General features: G+C 38.5%; 1 protein-coding gene across 1 annotated transcript in view; it reads left to right on the forward strand.

Moving 5' to 3' along the window:
• Positions 1-319: 319 nt before the first annotated feature.
• The window catches only part of itga10 (integrin, alpha 10), a 35,847-nt gene continuing 16,660 nt past the window's right edge, over positions 320-19,506 (forward strand). The window contains exons 1-7 of the mRNA XM_028012713.1: positions 320-1,067; positions 10,635-10,746; positions 10,832-10,941; positions 11,035-11,123; positions 13,739-13,853; positions 15,176-15,303; positions 15,889-16,037. Of these exons, the coding sequence (XP_027868514.1) occupies positions 1,016-1,067; positions 10,635-10,746; positions 10,832-10,941; positions 11,035-11,123; positions 13,739-13,853; positions 15,176-15,303; positions 15,889-16,037 (755 nt within the window). The 5' untranslated portion in view covers positions 320-1,015. The remainder of the gene's footprint in view (positions 1,068-10,634; positions 10,747-10,831; positions 10,942-11,034; positions 11,124-13,738; positions 13,854-15,175; positions 15,304-15,888; positions 16,038-19,506) is intronic.

The following is a 19,506-nucleotide window of genomic DNA, read 5'->3' on the forward strand; positions in this document are numbered from 1 at the left end:
TCATAAAAAAAATGTTGCTTTCAAGTGAGAATAAAAAAAGTTCCTGCATTCATTCCCACTCTGTCGCTTTTTATTTCTTTAAGACAACAAGAAACGGAATAAAACTTTCTTTGAGTTGGTAAAATCTCATGTGTTTTTCACTATCAAGCCTCTATAAACTTTATATGGACAGGAACTTGATTTTTGCGCAAATGTCGTGCCTTTAACAAGAAAATCAAAGCAAACAGAACCAATTAATCAGAGGAATAAGTTGAGCTCTCGAAAACATCGAGTGGAAAAGAGGGGGGGAGAGAGAGAGAGATGTGCAGGCTGAAAGTTTGTCAGTAGGAACCAGAACCAGGCGCTCAGAGAGGAGTGGATGTATGAGGACGGATGGAGCGACAGGAGGTGTGAGAATAAATGCGCTCTTTCTTCTCCAGCAGAGAAACCCAAAGGCACACATTCATGCGGACTCCGGCCCCGCGGGACTGAACAGCGAGAGTGGATCATGGATAGGAAGTCATCGGGAGAAGCAGAAGCATCGGTTCTGCTCCAAGTTTGAGCTGGAACAGTTCGGTCTTCAAAGACGCGCTGCGGGGTCCGGAGGGATGACGCTCATCGCCGCTGATTGATCGATGAAGGTGTTGCACATTTGTTAAGGCTCACTGACTCTGAACCGTGAACTTTAGTCGGACAGGACAGGTGCACTCGCTCAATCTTTCTTTTTTTCCCCCCACTTACATGAAGATTTGAAATATTACAACTAAGACAAACTCACAAACAAGAAAATCCTCATAGTATTTATATCTTTAACAACCCGATAATTAGTCTGCAAATGAACCTGCGTCGACATTTGGCGCTAACATGCAGAACATTGTGAGTGGATTTAACGCATCTCCAGTGGAAAGAGAAAGCTGAGTATGTGGTGGATACAGAAGCGCTCGGGGGAGACCGCTTTGTAAACAGAAGAGGAAAAAGAGGAGGGAAAAGTAGAAAAAAAACGGACTAAAGGGACTGCTTTCATTCGGGCTTATAAATGGAGCTGCGTAAAAACCTGTTGTGCCTGGAGTTTATTCTCCTTCTGAAAGGTAAGATTTTCTCTCTGGGGTTTTGTGACAATAACATTTTTTATATTTTTAAAGAATTTACTTGAGGATGTACAACTAAAGGATTATTTATTTAAGCTGCCAGCGCGTTTTAGTAAATTAGAGTATCTTTTAAATATATATTTCAGTAATTTATTCAAAGAATCATGACACATAGTGAAATATTTCTTAACCTCCAGGTGGGTAAACCACAAAATGTAAATGATGAAGGTGCTGACTATTAGAGAATTATATAAATTGAATGTTGAGTGGAAGGAAAAAGTCGTTTTGAAAATCTTAGGGTAGATGTTACACATGGACTTGCAGCGGAAGTCAAACTCTATAAGCCACCACACATCTTTTGGGGTCCAACTTATATTTCACTCCTGAATCAGAGCTGATGTAAGAAGTGTTTTACAGAGGAGGAAAAGGAGCGGTCGTTTGCTCAGTGGTCCAAAACTCCTCTTTTCGGCTGTAAATACATTTGGATTCCATCTGGATATAAAGGTCACAGATTCTAGAGGAAGAGTGGAGAGGCACAAAATCAGAGCTGCTGGACGTCCAGCAGGAAGTTTCCACACAAGTCCAAAGTCAGAGCAGCTGTTTGCTGGGGCTTTTTATGTCACTTTATGAATCCCTCTGCTGTCAAGCTGAGATTGTGATTGCATTTTCCAGCAAGATTTTGTTCTTGTCACACTCTCAAAAGTACTACTGTCTGCATTAAAGCCTATGACATTATTGTGCTTGGCCCACCTGACCAGAACCCCCAAGAGGATCTATGGAGTATTTGTCAAGAGTAAGACGGGAGACACCAGATTGGTTCATAACCAGCAATAACCATGACTTTCATAACCAGATTGCTTCGTAACCTTTAGCTCAGTCTTTCTCAAACTGTGGTACCCGGACCACTGGTGGTCCGGAGGTTTCTGCATGTAAACAAACGTTTACTTGCTGTGATGTGAGCTCAATGTGCGACGCTACATCTAGCTTACCAAAGGATTGTGTTAAAAATAATGATGGAAAACTGACTTAAAACCAAGTCACTGAAGACAAAAAAGCTGCAAGGTAAAAACTGTCTTTGGAAAGAAGAAAACTCCAGAACTTCTTATATGATCAGAGGAAGCCCAGTTACAGCTGCTACTGAGTGTTGATGTGTCAGACAGTCAGTGTTACTCAGCATCTGACACATCAACACTCAGCAGCAGCTTTAATTGAGCTTCTTCTGATCAGCTTCCTCTGATCTCTAGTGGATTCCAATCGCTAGGAATCCACCCTTCCTTTGAACGGCTCTATGCAGTGAGCGGTAGAACTCGACTCAGTTAGTGAGAACTGTTCTTTGTTTTTTTTATTAATTTGCTTACCTATGATGCTCTGCGTACACGTCTACAGCAATTGTTATTTTTATTTAATTAAAAATGATTAAATAAAATTAATTAAATACAAGCGATAGAAATGGGTGGATTATTTTTATATTTAATGATGCTGAAAATGATTTTTTGTTTCTGTTAAAGCAACACAAGTCTATTTGTTCTTTAATTGTGCTTTGAAATCACAAATAGCCCTAAATGTTATTAATGCTTGGTAGTAAAGAACAATTTCTTTTATTTTTATGTGTTTGACATCATTGGAAAGCTTAGACACTTTCAGTATCTGAGAGTAACTCAAATACCCAAGTTGACCTGTTCATGGCTTTGTTGTGGCCAGTCAAGTCACATTTCCCAAACAGCACCACTCTTCTCATTAGGATGAACAAAGAAAACAACAATATGTGAGTTAAGAGACTATTATTTTCATTTCTGGTTGCATTATATATAAAGATATATTATCGCAGAGGCGATAATACATCTCAAATGTAGTTAAGTGGTCCTCAGCCTGAAAATATTTGAGAAACACTGCTTTAGCTCAATGCAGATGAGCTAAAGGTTATGAAGCAACCTGAATACAATTCAGTTTTCTTCAGTAATGCATGAATTATTGCAAAAAGGAGTACTGTCTTATGCAAAATCATAATTTCCTGAAAAGTTAAATCCCTACTTTTTAAAATCATGCATAATCATAATTTTATAATAATTGTTAAATGACCAAATCTCTATTGTTGTTTGCAGTCACAGACAATAAAATTTGGAGCCTCTTCAGTGACTCTGCTGTGTCTGTGTTGAAAGCCTAAACATTAGCCTCCACTCCCACATGAACAAGTCAGATAAATGACAGTTACTTTATAAGACACTTTATTGCTGTTTGAAGAACAGCTAGTTAACAAAAGTCACAAATTACTTGATGGCGACAAAATTCTTCATGTTTAATGAAAAGTGCAAGAGTCGTGAATCATTTAAAGAGTTGTTGGTGGCGCTACAATGGCTGAATTGGGTCATCAAATCAATTTCTGCTGAGTGCTTCATAAAATCTGGAACTCAAGTTTGTAAAGAGAAGATAAGAGGCTGACCGTACTGATGGCCATTAACCTCATTAACAGACAACCGGTGCCAATATCAGTGTCACACATGCCTCCCAGAGATCCTCTGATCTTTCTTTTCTGTGCCAGTGAACCACCAAGCAGACATTCCTCACATGGTTGTGCATGGAAGAGAGCAGGCATGTACAGAAAAACACCTGGACACACTCCATGTGTCCGATAGATCAAACATGCAAGAAAGTGAACACCAGCCATCGAATAGTTTCTGGTTCAGAGTTTAATCTTTGGGACATAATTTATTTCGCCCTGCAACTTTGAGATGTGTCCTTGGTCCAACACTGAATCAAATGGCGGAATCACCTCCTCAGGATTCAGTCAGGTTCTCCACAGTCCTGCTAATTTCCTGATTATTTGATTCAGGTGTGTTGAAACAGAGACACATCTAAAAGTTGCAGGACACTGGCCCTGAAGGACTACATTTGAGACATTATAGCTGCAAGGATTTATGTTTGTCCAAAATGTTGCAGTTTCATCTCCTCTTACAACTGACTGACCCGAGCCGCTGCGAGACACGACCTCTCCGGTCATATCAGAAGCTCCCATCTCTGAGACCTGAAGTCTGAAGTAATGAGGGTCTTGTGGCGTGTTCGTTTTCACCGTGAAGCATAAACATCAGTCGCCCTCCGCTGCTCATGATTGCTGCAGCAGGGCAGTCTAACACACCTCATTGAAGTGTTCCTGCTCAGCAGAAAGAACGTGAAGAAAAAGCCCATTGTTGTCTGCCTAGAGAAGTGTGTGATTGTGATTCTGATAAGTGGTGGGTGAGCTGCTGTGTTACAGCACGCTTCCATGAAGCAGAATAAGATCAACAGGCTGATTTTTCTTTGTTTTTGTTAACTTTGCAAAGAGCTAATCCTCTCAATACAGCAAGTGCTGAGCGTTTTGTGATGTTAACCTGTAAGATTAAAACGTTGGCATTTGCAGGAAGCTGTTGAGTAATTATAGCTGCATGCTGTGGGCATGGAAATACCCAAAAAAGATTGCCGAAACAATTACATATTTTAAGAAAAACACCAGTAGTCAAATTTAGCTTATCTCATTTAGCTACGTTAGCTGTTTAAATCCAGCATGAACAAGCCAAAACGTTTTCATGGCTTTGAACATTTGCTTCGACCTCTACAGTAGCTCGTGTAGCTGCAATGATGGTGTTCCTGCCTCTGTGTGTCATTCTGGAGCATGTAGGTGACTGAGTATGTGTGTAACGTTAATGGTTTTAGCAGAGCTGCTCCTGATGTGGACAACAGGACTCCCATGTCTGTTGTGCTTTACTGAGATGTCAAACACAGGTGTGTGTGGGTGCACGTAGGGGTGTGTGGGGTGTGTGTGTGTGTGTATGCTTCTCCTGCTATCTGCTTGTTATTTTGCTGACTTTCATTCCCGCTCCCCACTCATCATCCACCCCCGGCTCCCCAGGAGAATATGACAGAGATGGGAACAAAACACGATCAACATAATGGAGAGAAAATCTGGTGAAGAGAAGTGAACAGGAAAACATAATGAGTCAGGTGAAGAGAACTGAGACATTCACAAAGACACGTCACTGCAGGGTGTTTTCTAAACTAGGTTTACAGGATAATTAAGTGGAAAATGGGGACTGGGAGTCTTGTACAAAATTATGCAAATCTTTTAACCAGCTATACCTCCTGCAATGAGCCAGGCCAGATTTTCTTGTAATCTTATGAAGTGGTTTGGTCATTTTATTCTCCAGGATTTATGAAGGTTTTTCACAGTTCTTGTTTGGACTTTGACCGCTTTTATCTAATTTTGGCCCATGTCTTGTTCTTGATAATGACAGTATGTTTCACAAGGTGAAAAGCAGATACAAGAAGATGTCAAATGTGTGAGACCTACATCACAAGAAAAAGTTCTGGTACGGTTGTCCTGATCTGAATGTCTCTGTCCCTGACAGCAATTCAGCCCACCCAAAGACTTTCACAATGCTGCAACCTCAGTCTTTCCCAGCAGTGACAAATATTTTGTCCCAAGAAGACTTTGGGAGAAGACTTTATAAGATGGTATGTAAACCGTCTTACACACATAAGACGGTTTACATAATTTCCCGTCTTATATAAGCTAATTTCTTCCTCTAATTAGAGATTTTGTTTATTTGGAGCAGTTTGCTGCATAGTTAGGCTTGCATTAGCATGTTTATTCTCTGGTTTTATGTCACGCGTTGCTAACTGGGTGCATGGCATATTTCAGTTACTTGTAAGCAGCCAAAACATTGTTGTCCTGTTTCATAAATTTCCTCTCTGCTTTGAGCATCGTAAAATTGAATGACTGATGTTTTAGCTGCTCTTTGCGTAACTATCTTTCTAAGTGCAGATGAGGCTCTATGACAGACTCAGGACTGCTACATGCAGTGCAGTCTGTCTTTCTGTGTGAATGTCCCAATAAAAAGGCTAAAAACACTTGAATTGTTAGAAAAACACAGATCTTTTTGACTGGTAGAATTCTGCACCCAGAATAATGCAGATTTGCAAGCTTATACACATAAACATTAGTTTTTGTTTAAAAAAACAACCTTCCATACAGCTCACTAGGGGTTTACAACTGACATTAAGATGCAGACAGTAAACAAACAACAGGTATGAGAAGTCAAGTTTAGTCAGGAGCTCCAGTCCTTTAAAAACACCTTGATCTGGATCCAGGTATTCATCCAAGAATCTGGAAATCATTTCTTTATGAAATAGGATCAAATCTAGCAAAGGGCCAGAGAGATTCGTCATCCTTCAGTTGGTCATCCACTTTGCTTTCTTTGAAAATCCCCATGTTGGTACTAAATACAGCTCTACATCTGCTTTATCTACATTATCTATGACCTCTCCCAAATATTTAACTGAATAAAAGAAACCTGTAGCAAACTGCCTAAAGACACATTAATGGTTGTGTTTTATGTGCACACCCAAAAGAATCATGTCAATTCTGGACTGAAAATGAGTTTAAGCAATACTTTAGGCTAAAGAAAAACTTTGAAAGCCCTTCAGGATGTCTGAAAATGTTTAACTTTTGAGAAGCAACATTTGGCATGGTTTAAATTGCATCTTTGTGTTGGTACCATAGAATAAAGAAAACTATGGCATCAGATTCAGTTCTTTCCCATTCTTTCCAGTGACAACTGTTCACATCCAGCAGCAGTAGCACCCACAGCTGAGTTTGTGGTTCAGGAAATCTGGACTTGGTTTTGGTTGGCGTATGTTTGCCACCAGTTGTCATGACAATTAGTGGCCAAAAAGCTGCTGGCATGGTGTCATGTATAAAGCCAATGTAAATGGCTTATACACAGACGAAAGGACAGAGCAAGACAAACAACAGAGCGGCTCTGTAAATGCTCCAGGCTGTGAGAACAAGGGTAGAACGTCATAGGAAGCTTGTATATCCTTATGTGCCTGTTGTAAAAGTGTGTGGAAAACTAAGAGCAACTTTTTATAGCTTATATGGGCGAATTAATGAATCGAAAGATAAAAGACAAAATTGTCAAAAACGGCTAGTGGAGACCAAATTTAAAACAACGGTTTGTGCGATGTAATAAAACCCAGAAGAGTTTCACAGCGATCTTAGTGATATGGTAAAGTACAAATGGCGGGTGAGCAAATAATTTCTAAGAAGCTTGGATTTTCAGCCTGTCTGGATAGGAGAAAGAACATATAGAGTGAAGGACATACAGTATATAAGACATGTGTGAGCAATCAGACAATTCATAAATCTTATCTGATGCTGAATGTCTTGCAGTTGACACATCACTGCAAAGGGACCAGAGGAAAGACTAAATGTCTCTTCTAAGTGAACTGGTCACAGATGCTGCCAAATGTTAAACACACATGTTCAGAAGTGACTTAACGCAACCTCTAGCTAGAGAGAACACACTGTCACAAAGAACACGCTTCTGGTTTCACAGTTTGCTGGAGATTGACAGCGGCTCTGCAAGGACATAATACTTTTGGTATCAGTGTGAAAACGAACAGAGCTCCACCCACTTCAGGTATCACGTAGAGTGTGTGTTAAACAACCGGCCACAAGGTGTTTACAGAAATCTGCAATAATCTGTTGGAGTTAGCTTAATAGGCAGTAAAATTGAAGAGGAATGGGTAAGTTTTTCCAATTGCGTGTTGCTGCAAAGTCAAAGGAGTTCAGGCTAGAACGATGAAGAGTAGGATACGTGTAGTGATATAACCTTATACAATAGTCATCATAGCCTAAAAATATAGGATTGCCTTATAGAGAAAGTAAAAACAGTGATGGAGTCTCTGGGTTTGAACGGACCACCAGCCCATTAATGTGGGGTGATTTTAAAGTAAAGAGCATTTAACTAAATATGGTTTGAAGACAATTATTATAGCTTTATTAATGAATATTTCAGATTGCTTTTGCTGCAGTAAGAATAATGCAGTTACTTTACCAATTACACCATCCTATCATTATTTGTTGTAAATTATTGCTTAGTTATTGAGGAAGTGTTGTGACTACACAGGAATCTCATACTGACTTAATCTTAATTTTACATCAGCAATGCAACAAGAAGACACAAGAAGCAACCCCAGAACAACCAAAAAAAACAACTAATTAAAAAGTTATTAAAAAACATAAGTATCTCCAACATTCTTAGCCTAAGTTTAAGCTTACCTGTGCTTTTTTTTTTTATCACATTTTGCACTCAAATTACCCAAAAAACTCAAAACATAAGTCTCAATTACCTTCATATATAGCAACAAAAGTAAAATCCCCACAGATTTTGTTTTTCTCAAAGTTTAAAGCTGAGCAACAGACATACTTGGTCACATCTTGAACTGTTTTTTGTTTAGCTGAACATACATATGTTTCTAGCTATGAGTCCCTGGTGAGCAAATCTGAACACGAGACAGAGAAGAAAATTTCACACTCAATGAGGATACCAGAAAGTACATCTGCAAGTACGAAGTAGGTGGAAGAAACTGGATTCTGTGAGAAAAGCAGGAGCAGAGATGGATAAGAAACACTGAACGTATCCAGTTTCCCCCTCTAAACCAAGTGGAATCCCCCTCTGATTGGCCTGGACGAGGTAAATGTGTGTTTTAGTGGGAAAGTGCAGGAGGACCTGGTGCACAATCACTGCTCCAGTGATCCAGTCATGTTCAAATCACAGGGTGAGACTGAGGAAGTCTCTGCAGATGAACCAGGAGCTTGCAAAATTGCACACAAGGTCCAATGTATCTTTATTTTCTTACACATTTAACATCTTACCATTCAGGGCTACAATTAACGCAGCTTTAGCTGGCTAATTATCAACTGTCAAGACTGGAGGAGAGTTTTGTTGTCAGGTTGAGCTAAAGATAATGTTCTCCAAAACACTTAAATTTATGAGAAAATGTATAGGAAGAAATGCGGCAATGTGCATGAAGTGCAAGTAAGATGAGCAAGTGTGTTTTCTGGAACAGGATGTTTCAAACACACTCCCTGTGAAGCTTCCTTCTAATTATATTTGACGCTACTTATGACTGAAAATGATGTTGTTCATCATAAAACCACATGGAAATGTTTTAACATCTAGATGATTTAGTGATGTTGAGAAAACACAAAGTTAAGTAGGTTGAGCAATGTTAGAGGTTTTACTCAGCTTTGTGTTAAAAATGGCTAAAATATTAATAGCACTGTGCTAAAAATATTCACACCTCTTGAAACATTCTTTATTTTATCACATTACACATTACTGCTAGAATTATTTATACTCTGTATGTTGGGGTTTTGAAGAGGTGGGTGGTAACAATTTACATTTACTCTGATACATTTATTTGAGTAACTCTTTGAATAAAATGTACTTGTTTTGCATTAACTTATTGTGCAATTATGTTATTTATTCAAATTAATTTCTAAGTGATGCATAAGTGGAAAGAAAATTTAAAATGCTTTTTTAATCTTTTACAAAAAGAAATCTGTAAAGTGTCTTGTATTTTTTGTATTCAGACACTCATTCTTTTTCCCTTCGTCTTCTCATTCTTCTGGAAAACTGTTCAAACTAAGGAAGTTAATTTGCAGAGCAGCTGTGAACATTAACTATGAGATACTTACTACAAATTCTCAGATGGATTTAGATCTGGACTTTGACTGGGCCAATCATTCCTTGATTGTATTCAATTGTAATCAGGGTTAGACAGATGGAGCCAAATATAATCATTACTTGATGTATTCAGGTGCAAACTGCAAAAAAAAAACCCCTGGCTGGTTTGCTGGCTAATAATAGAATATTAATCAGTTTGTTATAAATGTCTACAGAGGCATTTCTGCTAACAACTTAAAGTTAGAACCACTGCTCTGATCATACAGTTGCAGTTACTTTAAAAGGCACATACATAATTGACTAGTAGAAACACATGGCAGGGAGAGTCATTGAATTAAAGAAAATAAATTCTCAAGCTTTTGGAATCAGACCTTCATTTACTATTCATGTGATTAACCTGTGAACATGTGAAAACCAGGAACTTGTGTAATTTAAATGAGTGTGCTTCGATTTCGTCTCAGCAGCTCGGTGATCTGCCTCCCATCTTGCTGCTTTCTGTCCTCCGTGTGTCTTTCTCCGCTCTCCTACAAACTATGAAGGGCAGGCTTGTATGTCAAAACAGGGAGCTTACTATGCTTCAAGGTTTTTCTAACCCACACCCTTCCCTGCTTTGCTTTACCCCTCCTCTCTCCTATCCTTTCCTCTGTCACTTTTCATCACAAGATCTCCTTTTCCCTTTATCTTTTCCTCTTTTCAGAGGAACCACTGTAAAATAATAAAAAAAAACTTCCATGCTACACAATATTTCCAGCCAGGTTTTGCATATTTTGCACTGATTTGTATGGTTTATTTTAAAGCAAAGAACATGTTGGCAAACACACTCAGAAGTGCGGCGATCCACGTCAACGTCTTCTTGTTCCCGATTAGTTCTTCTGTATTTGGAAATAGAGAGAAAAACACAACACTGCATAGATTTATAGAGCATGCAAAGTTAGTGCATAATCTCTACTGAAATAGATGGATGAATGGATGCTGCCTCTTCTCCACTGTGACAGTATTTTATGTTTCCTTCTCTTTATTTCTGTAACTTTTAATTCTTCAACATCTTTGTTGTTTCTTCCAGGGTTGTGTCAGTGTTTCAACATAGATGTGAAACATCCTCGCGTCTTCACCGGCCCAGAGGACGCCCAATTTGGCTTCTCGGTCCTACAGCATGAAGCAGATGGAGAGAAATCGTAAGTATTTGTGTTGGAGGAGGTCAATATGAAATAAGAAATATTTACATGATGCTGTGATAACATTTGGGTGGCTCTGCTGAAGGATGCTGGTTGGAGCCCCGTGGGATGGGCCGCCCAACAACAGGAAAGGAGACGTGTATAAATGTGTTGTTGGGGAGGAGAAAAACTCAAACTGTAGTAAAGTAAACCTTGGTGAGAGACAAAAAATAAAAATAAAAGTAAAATGTCAGTACTAAAGCTATATATCCAGATGTTAAGTAGATCTTTTTTATTTGTGTACTTCAGGTGAAACTGCTCTACGTAATGTTTCTAAAAATCTGAGGAACTCTCACCTGGGAATGACCCTCACACCAGACTCACCTGATGGATTTTTGGTATGTTGGTTCTCTAATTTCTTTTTTAAGTTCGTATGCTCATGGAAAACATCAATTAATGACAGCACTTTAGATCAAACGAATGGGTCAAAATTAGAGATCCAATGGCTGAGGTAAATAATACCTGAGGTTATATGAACATATTTATATGGATAGATGGATTTTCTGACATTATTAGGTGAATTTGCTGTATGAAACAGCAGAGTAACACTTTATTTGAAGGGGTGTGCATAAGGCTGACACAAGACTGTCATAAACATGACGTAGCACATGTCATAAACATGAATGATTTTTTATAAATGTGTACGACGAAGTGTCTTTTGGTAAATAATGACATTTTAAATGCAAAGGTGCCCTAAAAGTTGCATTAAAGGTTCATTAAAAGCATCAACTTTGTATTATTCAGTAAGTAATGACACATTTAATGCAAAGTGCCATTACAGCTGGCATTAAAATTAAACTAAAAGTGTCGACTTTGCATCAAAAGTGCCTTCATTTACCGAATGACACTTCATGACAACAGTCATAAGCATTCATAAAGACTCCTTCATACTCATTACAGGTGTTATGTCATGTTTATGACACTGTCATGAAGTGTTACCAACAGCAGCTACAAAAATCAGTTCTCAATAATTAATTTTGTATTACAGAAAATTTAACAATAATAAGTAATAAAAATTGTTGCTGATTTTTAATATTATTATTATTATTATTATTATTAGATACAAGTTGTAGCAAATCTTGAAATTTGTCCAATTCTTAGTTTGTCTAATGTATTAGTTTAATTAATTATTTAAGTTAAACTGGCCTGACTTGAACTACTAGGAAAAGCGACTAGACTGGTCACATAACTTGTTTTCTTATGGATATTTATATAGTAAACCAACACAAAGTAGTGCATTATTATGAAGTGGAAGAAATGCAGTCAGATGTTTTTTTGCCAAGAGGCCTGTGGTAAGACTAGAGCTCAAATAACAAAATCATTCAACATTTGCTCACTCCACAGATCTGACCTTGCTAAAAAAAAGAAAAATCTGCATCGGAAACAGGAGGCAGCATTATGTTGTGGGGATGGTTTTCTTCAGCAGGGAGAGAGAAGCTGGTCAGATTTAGGGAAAAGATACATGGAGCTACATATGGGACAGTCCTGGACAAAAAACCTGAGGAACTGTAAAAGATTTGAGACTTGGCCAAAGGTTCATCTTCCAGCAGGAGAATGGTTTTTCCAGAAATTTCAGCAAATTAATGTAAACAATCATGAAACGTCAGACTTTTACTTCCAAGTATGTACCACTTTGATCTGATCTAACACATAAAATCCCAATAAAATACATCGAAGAAGTGATTTTAATGGCATAAAATATTAAAATGTTCAAGAAAGTATAGCTTAAATATTAGATAGTTTGAGTTTTAGTTAATAAACACTCAGATTGAAGAGCAGATTATCACCAACTGTTTAGTTTCCATTGCATTCACTGATGGTCAGGGTTTCTTCTAAAAAAAACAAGTCTCTCTCCAGTTTGGGCCTGGCTCTGCAGCTCTGATAATAACATTTTATTGTTGCTCTCTTGGCCTAATTTCTCCAGTCAAACACACTTCGCCCTTAGCCAGGAGGCAGTCGTGTGTGCTTGTGTTTTCTGCCAGGATTCTTGCTCTACTCCGGGTGTGGAGTCGTGTACAGTTCACAAACGGCTGCCAGCTCAGGCAGCTTTAATGTGAGCATATGTTTAACTGTGAGTGTGTGTGTGAGTGTGTGTCTGGGAGTTTTTATGTTAACCCCAGTGGTCAGGTCTATAACAGGACTGGAATGCGTCTCCGGCCCTTCTGTAATGACAGACCTACCAAAAGCCATAGCACCTCTTTCGCTTCGCTCCATCCTCTCCCTCCGTGGTTTCCTCCCATGATTCTCTCCATCTCATCCCTGCTGCTTGTCTGTGTGCCTGAGGAGAAACCCATCCTTAATGACAGGGGAAGAAAAACCAGGATGTTTCTCTTTCTCTCGTTCTACCCCCTTTTTATCCCATTTTCACCCCTCCCTCCTTTTGTCTCTTTGTAGCTGATTTTCCCTTTTAAGTCCTCGTTCTTCCTTCGTTCTCTCCCCCCCCCCCCAAGTATGAAAACCAACGAAACGGCGTTTGAAGACAGAAATATTTTTATAGGATGTCCCCCGCCCCACTCAGCCGCCCCACATTAAGCACAATCAGTTTTAAATTGCTGTGTTTCTCTCGGTTTCCAGCTCTGTTAAACCGCTCATGACAACAGTGACTGCCAGCATGTCAACAATGGTCTCCCTCCCTCTGTCTCCGCCACATTTTCTGTCCACAAAACCACACCATTGTACTTTTTTTTCCATGACTTATTCCCCTTTATGACTTGTTTTCTTTTATTCCTACTGTTTTCTTCTTGAATATTTTTAAATGTGTGACACAGACTTATTTGTCTAAATTCTTTGAAGGCAACAAAATTATCACATCTTCTTCACGGCAGAACGCAGATAAAGATATGAGATCCTCAAACTGTCTGCCAGTGGCTCTGAATTCCCCTCAACTGTGTCACGCATGTAGATTCATGTGTTTGTTTAAGACCCCGAGTGAGTGTGTGCCTCTGTTCGGCAGGCGTGTGCCCCTCTGTGGTCGCAGGAGTGTGGGACGTCGATGTTCAGCACTGGCATCTGCGCCTCTGTTGGCGATGACCTGGAACCGAGAGGCACCATCGCTCCAACAGAGCAAAGTAATCACACATCTGTAGAAACACAGAGATAATAAAGACTCGTGCTGAGTAGGGTTGGGAAGTTTTTAAGCTTGGTAAATATAAATGTTTCGTATGTTAATAAATCTTTTTGCATTCTGTGTTTTTATGAAGGTATCATGCTTTTCTAATATTACGTTTTGATGTTATGAAAGCTGGCATTCTTATAGTTTTGTGTAATATTTTAATCAAACTTAATTTTTATGTAACAGTACAAACAAATCTACCGAGCAGAACTATAATAGTAATTTATTATTACATTACATTTTATGTTTCTCTAATTTGCAGCCAGATGCAGCTTCGTTTAGGGAGGTCAGTGATATTTTTGGGGTTTTTGTTACACGCTCTCCTGATTTTAAATAATGCTATTTTGCCATATCTTCACACATGATTGGCCACAAGGCTGCCGTGCTACCAACCAAGAGCCACTGAGAGTGAGAGCTGAGCAGCGATTCTTTGATTCACTAAAAAGAATAATCTCTAAGGGCCGAGGCTTTTGGTTATGGTCCATCACTAATATTAAGATCTAAATAGTGCCTTGCAATGATATCTTCAACTTTGTAACTTAATCTAATTTTGTCACGTTTCAACAACAAACTTCAACGTATTTTTCTATGATGATATGTGAACGATTAACAGAAAGCAGTAGATAGTTTCAAAGTGAAAGAGAAAGCAAGTACAGCCAACAGTTTTCAGGAATAAGGAAGAATAAACTCGGGATTAACAAGATCATTAAGAAGGCGAGATGTGACGCATTTGTTCAGCCAACAGCAGGTTTTCTACATTGAGTTCATCAACATTTTCTTTGTTTAGGGTTTTATGGAGAGGCTTTAACCAAATTTTATGCATAGTTAAAAAGTCGTAACAACTCTTGTTGTCCCACGCTTTACGCCTAATTTCTCCAGTCAAACTTAGTTCTGCCTTAGTCAGGAGGCAGTCGTGATTTCTGCCAGGAAAACACAAGAACACACAAATTTGTACGTCAACAGCTGTGTGGGACATCGCTATCTCCAGTTGCGATCCACAAATGACCAGAGGGAGCTTAGAGGCAAGTTTATGTTAGAAACCTTTATGAAATAGACTCAAGAAGAGCTTGGACTGGACAACGATCTAAATTATCTACCATAACTCAAAAACTCAATAAATCAGAAACATAGGGTGAGGCCAAACCGCTAAGAGCTTTAAAAACCAAGCAATAAGAGTTAGTTTAAGAGGGGACGTTACTCTATTCTAAAACAGATTTTGCAATGTGACAGAACAGGGAAAAAGTTCAAAGTGAATCAGGAAACTCTCTTGTGTGGCAGAGTGTCAGACCTTCATGGACATCGTGATCGTTGTGGACGGCTCAAACAGCATCTATCCCTGGTATGAAGTCCAGAACTTCCTCAGCAACATTCTCAGCAAGTTCCACATCAGCTCGGACCAGATGCAGGTACAAACTGCTCTCCACAACGTACCAATAGCAACCGCCTGAAATTATTACACACATTTGTAATGGAAACTTGTGGGTTTGAATTTAAGTCAAATAACACATCTCATAGACCCCTCTGCTGTTGCCAGGAGAAGGAACATTCTCGTCTCTTGAGTGAAAACATTCACCAAGTGAAATTACAGGCAAGTTTGGCAAATATGACCAGAATGAACTCCTGCAATAACGTCACAAGACAAGAACCTTGGAGGTTTCTTTAGAAGAACAGAAATCAGAGGGGAGGGTGTGGGGACGTTACTCTGACATGCATAACAAGAAGAGTGAGAGGGGGTTTGAGTTATGAAAAGGGAGGGTGGGGGGTATTGGGTAGCAGGCAGCATGAGGTGAAGAGGAAATACCTCTGGTTTTTGAATGAATTCAAAAATTCCCCAAGTGTGCTGTTTGCTTTAAGAACAGGGTTCGTACTTAAAGAGATAGTTCACTCTGGAAAACATGAGCTTTAGACGATGTTTTGACCAACTGTGTGCCAGCTCAGCTATGAATATGTGGCATTGCTGAAATGCTTGTGTGTTTGCATGTTTTATTCAGGTTGGTATACTGCAGTATGCAGAGGTAGCAGTCCATGAGTGGTCTCTGAAAGACTACCAGACCACACAGGAGGTGGTGGAGGCCGCCAAGAACATCAGCCGACAGGAGGGACGAGAGACACGCACTGCATATGCCATCCAAATGGCCTGGTAGGCTTATTAGTTATTGTCCATAGATGATTCTTCTACAACATGGGAAAGATTTAGCAGGAAACTATCTGCTTGTTTGGATTTCGATGCAACATTCTCTGAGGTTTCTCTATAAAAATAACACACTGTGTAGTTTGTTCTTATAATAATATTTAAGTTGCTAGAACTGTTTGCCTACTCTCTTGGTTCTCCAAGGTACTAGTGATTAGATGATAAGCAAACCATGAAATGTTTCGTACTGCTTTACTGCATCCTATTAGAATCTGTAAAGTGAATGTAGACAGTGACTGCTATCAGACATAAGCATAAAGTGTGACCCTTTTTAAGGGAAAATTAGTCCGCCTAGGGTCAAATTCTGTTGAAATTCCAGTAGACACTTTGAATGATTTGTTTAAAAAAGAAAAATATAATATTGTAATAGCAGAAAGTTGAGGGTGAGGAAGGAAAACTCAGCTTTTTTGATGGGGGTTTTGTCTTTAGTTTGAGTTGGAGCACAGAAAAAACAAAATGGAAAAATAACTGGGCAAGCAGGCATGACTCAAGGATCCAAATTCATGTATACATTTTATAGAGCTGTTATCAGTTAACATGGCACAGATGTGATTTTGTCTCTTAAAAATGCCAGTCATTTGGTTTCTTACAAAACACGCTAAAAAACATTTATATTAATTCAGAGAATTACAATGATGGTTTTTACACCATAAGAGATGTAAAATCTCCTATAAGACTTCAAGCCAGTCACTTTTACCATAACAAAGTTGTAAGACATGAGACATTTCATTCAAATTTTTCTTTATTTCTGACCATCTTACTTTATATATGACATGAGCTAAATGAAATGCATCCAAGTTAATAGTCCTCAATGCAGCAGTAAATGTAATTAAAGTGGAAAAATAGTACATACTTTTGTGGTGATAAAATATTGTTAACTGGAAATAGCTTTATTTTTTCATTTTTATGTTTTTAAAGATACAGCTCTGGGGAAAAAAATTAAGAGCCCACTGCAATGAACCCCATTGAAAACCTCCTGGTTATTCCACCAAATATTGATTTCTGAACTCTTCCTAATTTAAAACATTAATATTGTTGTTTCTAAATGAAAATGAACTTGTTTTCTTGAAATTATTTGAGGTCTGAAAGCACTGCATCGTTTTTGTTATTTTGACCATTTCTTATTTTCTGCAAATAAAAACAAAATTTTTGCTTGCAATTTCAGAGACATGTTGTCAGTAGTTGATAGGATAAAAAACAATGTTCGTTTTACTCAAACATATAACTATAAAAAGTAAAATCAGAGAAACTAAAGTGGTCTCTTAATTTTTTCCAGAGTTGTAATTAAACATGATTCTAAATTTAAACATAATCCAATCTACAGAGAGCAGATTGGATTACAAAAAATATCCAATGAGCAGCAGTTGTGGACCAAAATGTGTTGTTGATGTCAAAGGTCAGAGGAGAATGGGTGGAATGACTCAATATGATAGAAAGGATAAGGTGGCTCAAATAACCTCTAGCTATGTCCAAGGTCTGCATAATACCATCTCCTAATGTACATGTACAACAGCAACAGATAACCACATGAAGTGCCACAATTATAAGATAATGATAAAAGAAAGAAGAACAGGATCAAGAAGGAAAACGACAGATTGAAAAAATATTGATGAGTCTTGATGTCAGGTGTGATATTCAAACAATAGGACCAGAATGTGATGTAAACAATTTGAAAGCATAGGTGTGTCTTCCTTGTGTTAGCTTAGACTGGTTGTTGTGATAGTCATAGCACACTGATAGTACAAACTAACCTTTATTTAAAGACAACAGCCTTCCTGAGTATTGTTGCTGACCATATCAATCCTTCATGACCACAGTGAACCCATCTTCCAGCAGGATAATGCACCATGTCTCCAAGCTCAAATAATCTCAAGCAGATTTTCTGAATCAGACAATGAGTTCACTGTATTGCAGTGGCCTCCACAGTCACCAGACTGTTTCTTTACGCGTTAGAAGTCCAGAGACTGGTGAATAGCCTTAAAGTATCTAATTCCTTTAAAAATAAAATTCCTGCTTCTTTCAACTAGCTTAACCCACACGGCGCACCACACCCAGACGTGATCTGTGGCCATAGCTACCATTTTGGGATGTGAGTCTTGGAACGACGTTCACTTTCTGTACACACAGACACACATACAGTACACAGCCACCAAATACGCAACCACACAACCACTCAGGTAATTGGAGGGTTCCTGTTTTCTGCTACATTTAAAAGGGGAAAAGTTTTGGAAACTAAACCATTAAAACAATTAACAGTAAAAAGATAATATATGAGCTTAATGTTGCTGCTAGGTAAGAGAACTCACACTTTGGTTGAATTTACATAAAAACATCCTCACCTAATCACACATACTTTTTCACAGATGGACAGATAGAATAGTTGGCACAGAGAAACATGACGGGGTCGAAGAGCAGCTGAGCTGGGCAAACCGGCAGCTGGGTCAGCACCACTAAGGGCGTGGCACGGCCTGGTCAGCCAAGTAGCGCTCCTGCAGCTGTGAAAATACACTCAGGAACATTTACAGAGACATAGTTACATTTTCACTTTGGGGTTACAAAACTAATTTAATCAAATTTAGAATATTACCAATTAAACCTTCTCTTAACAAGAAGCATTCATAGGATTCGTACACTGACCTCAGCTTTAACCTCTTAAACTCCATGCTTGGCTTTTAACCTCTTTCTCTGACTTTGTGCTTGTTGTAACCTTAACCATGAACCCAAACAACAAAAATAGATTCTGACAGGCAGGAAAAGTGTTTGGCTTTTGATAATCAGATTGTTGTTAGACTTACAGAAATTAGTTGTTACAAGGGGAAAGCATATATAGAAAGTCAATATTTCTGTAAAATTGCTGCATCCTAACAAACAGTGAAAGTTTATCAACTATTAAAATGCATAGTTCTGCATCAAAATAGATTCTTTTCATGCTTAAAGCATTTAAGACATTCATCTGAAGGGAAAATTACATTACTTTCTTATAATCAAACTATGTAATGTTGGGGGATATCACATAATAAATAAATCAATTATTTAATGTATAATTTCAGACTTTTGTTGAATGTTGAACAAAGTTAAAGTTGTATCAATGGGCCACAACTCATTTGAACAGATACAGACTCAGAGATGTTTTGTCATAATGAACACTGATTTGCTTAGCAAAGCCAAAAGCAGTATAGCAGCATCCATCGCCAGCTAGAGAACACGGTGTTGGACGGGTGATTATCTGGGCTTGTTTTGCTTCTACAGAGGATATTACGGTAAAGAAGTCAAACCCAACCAAAGTACTGCACAGTTGAATCAAATCTGAAGTCAAATTGTGCTGTGCTGCATCAAAACTTCACAGGAAAAAACAAAAATTTCAGTATTTCAGTCAAAATCCAGATTTCTTTTGAACTTGAATATTCTGGTGGAACAT

The sequence above is a fragment of the Xiphophorus couchianus genome, chromosome 3, assembly GCF_001444195.1.
Source record: "Xiphophorus couchianus chromosome 3, X_couchianus-1.0, whole genome shotgun sequence".
In the NCBI taxonomy this organism is placed as follows: domain Eukaryota; kingdom Metazoa; phylum Chordata; class Actinopteri; order Cyprinodontiformes; family Poeciliidae; genus Xiphophorus; species Xiphophorus couchianus.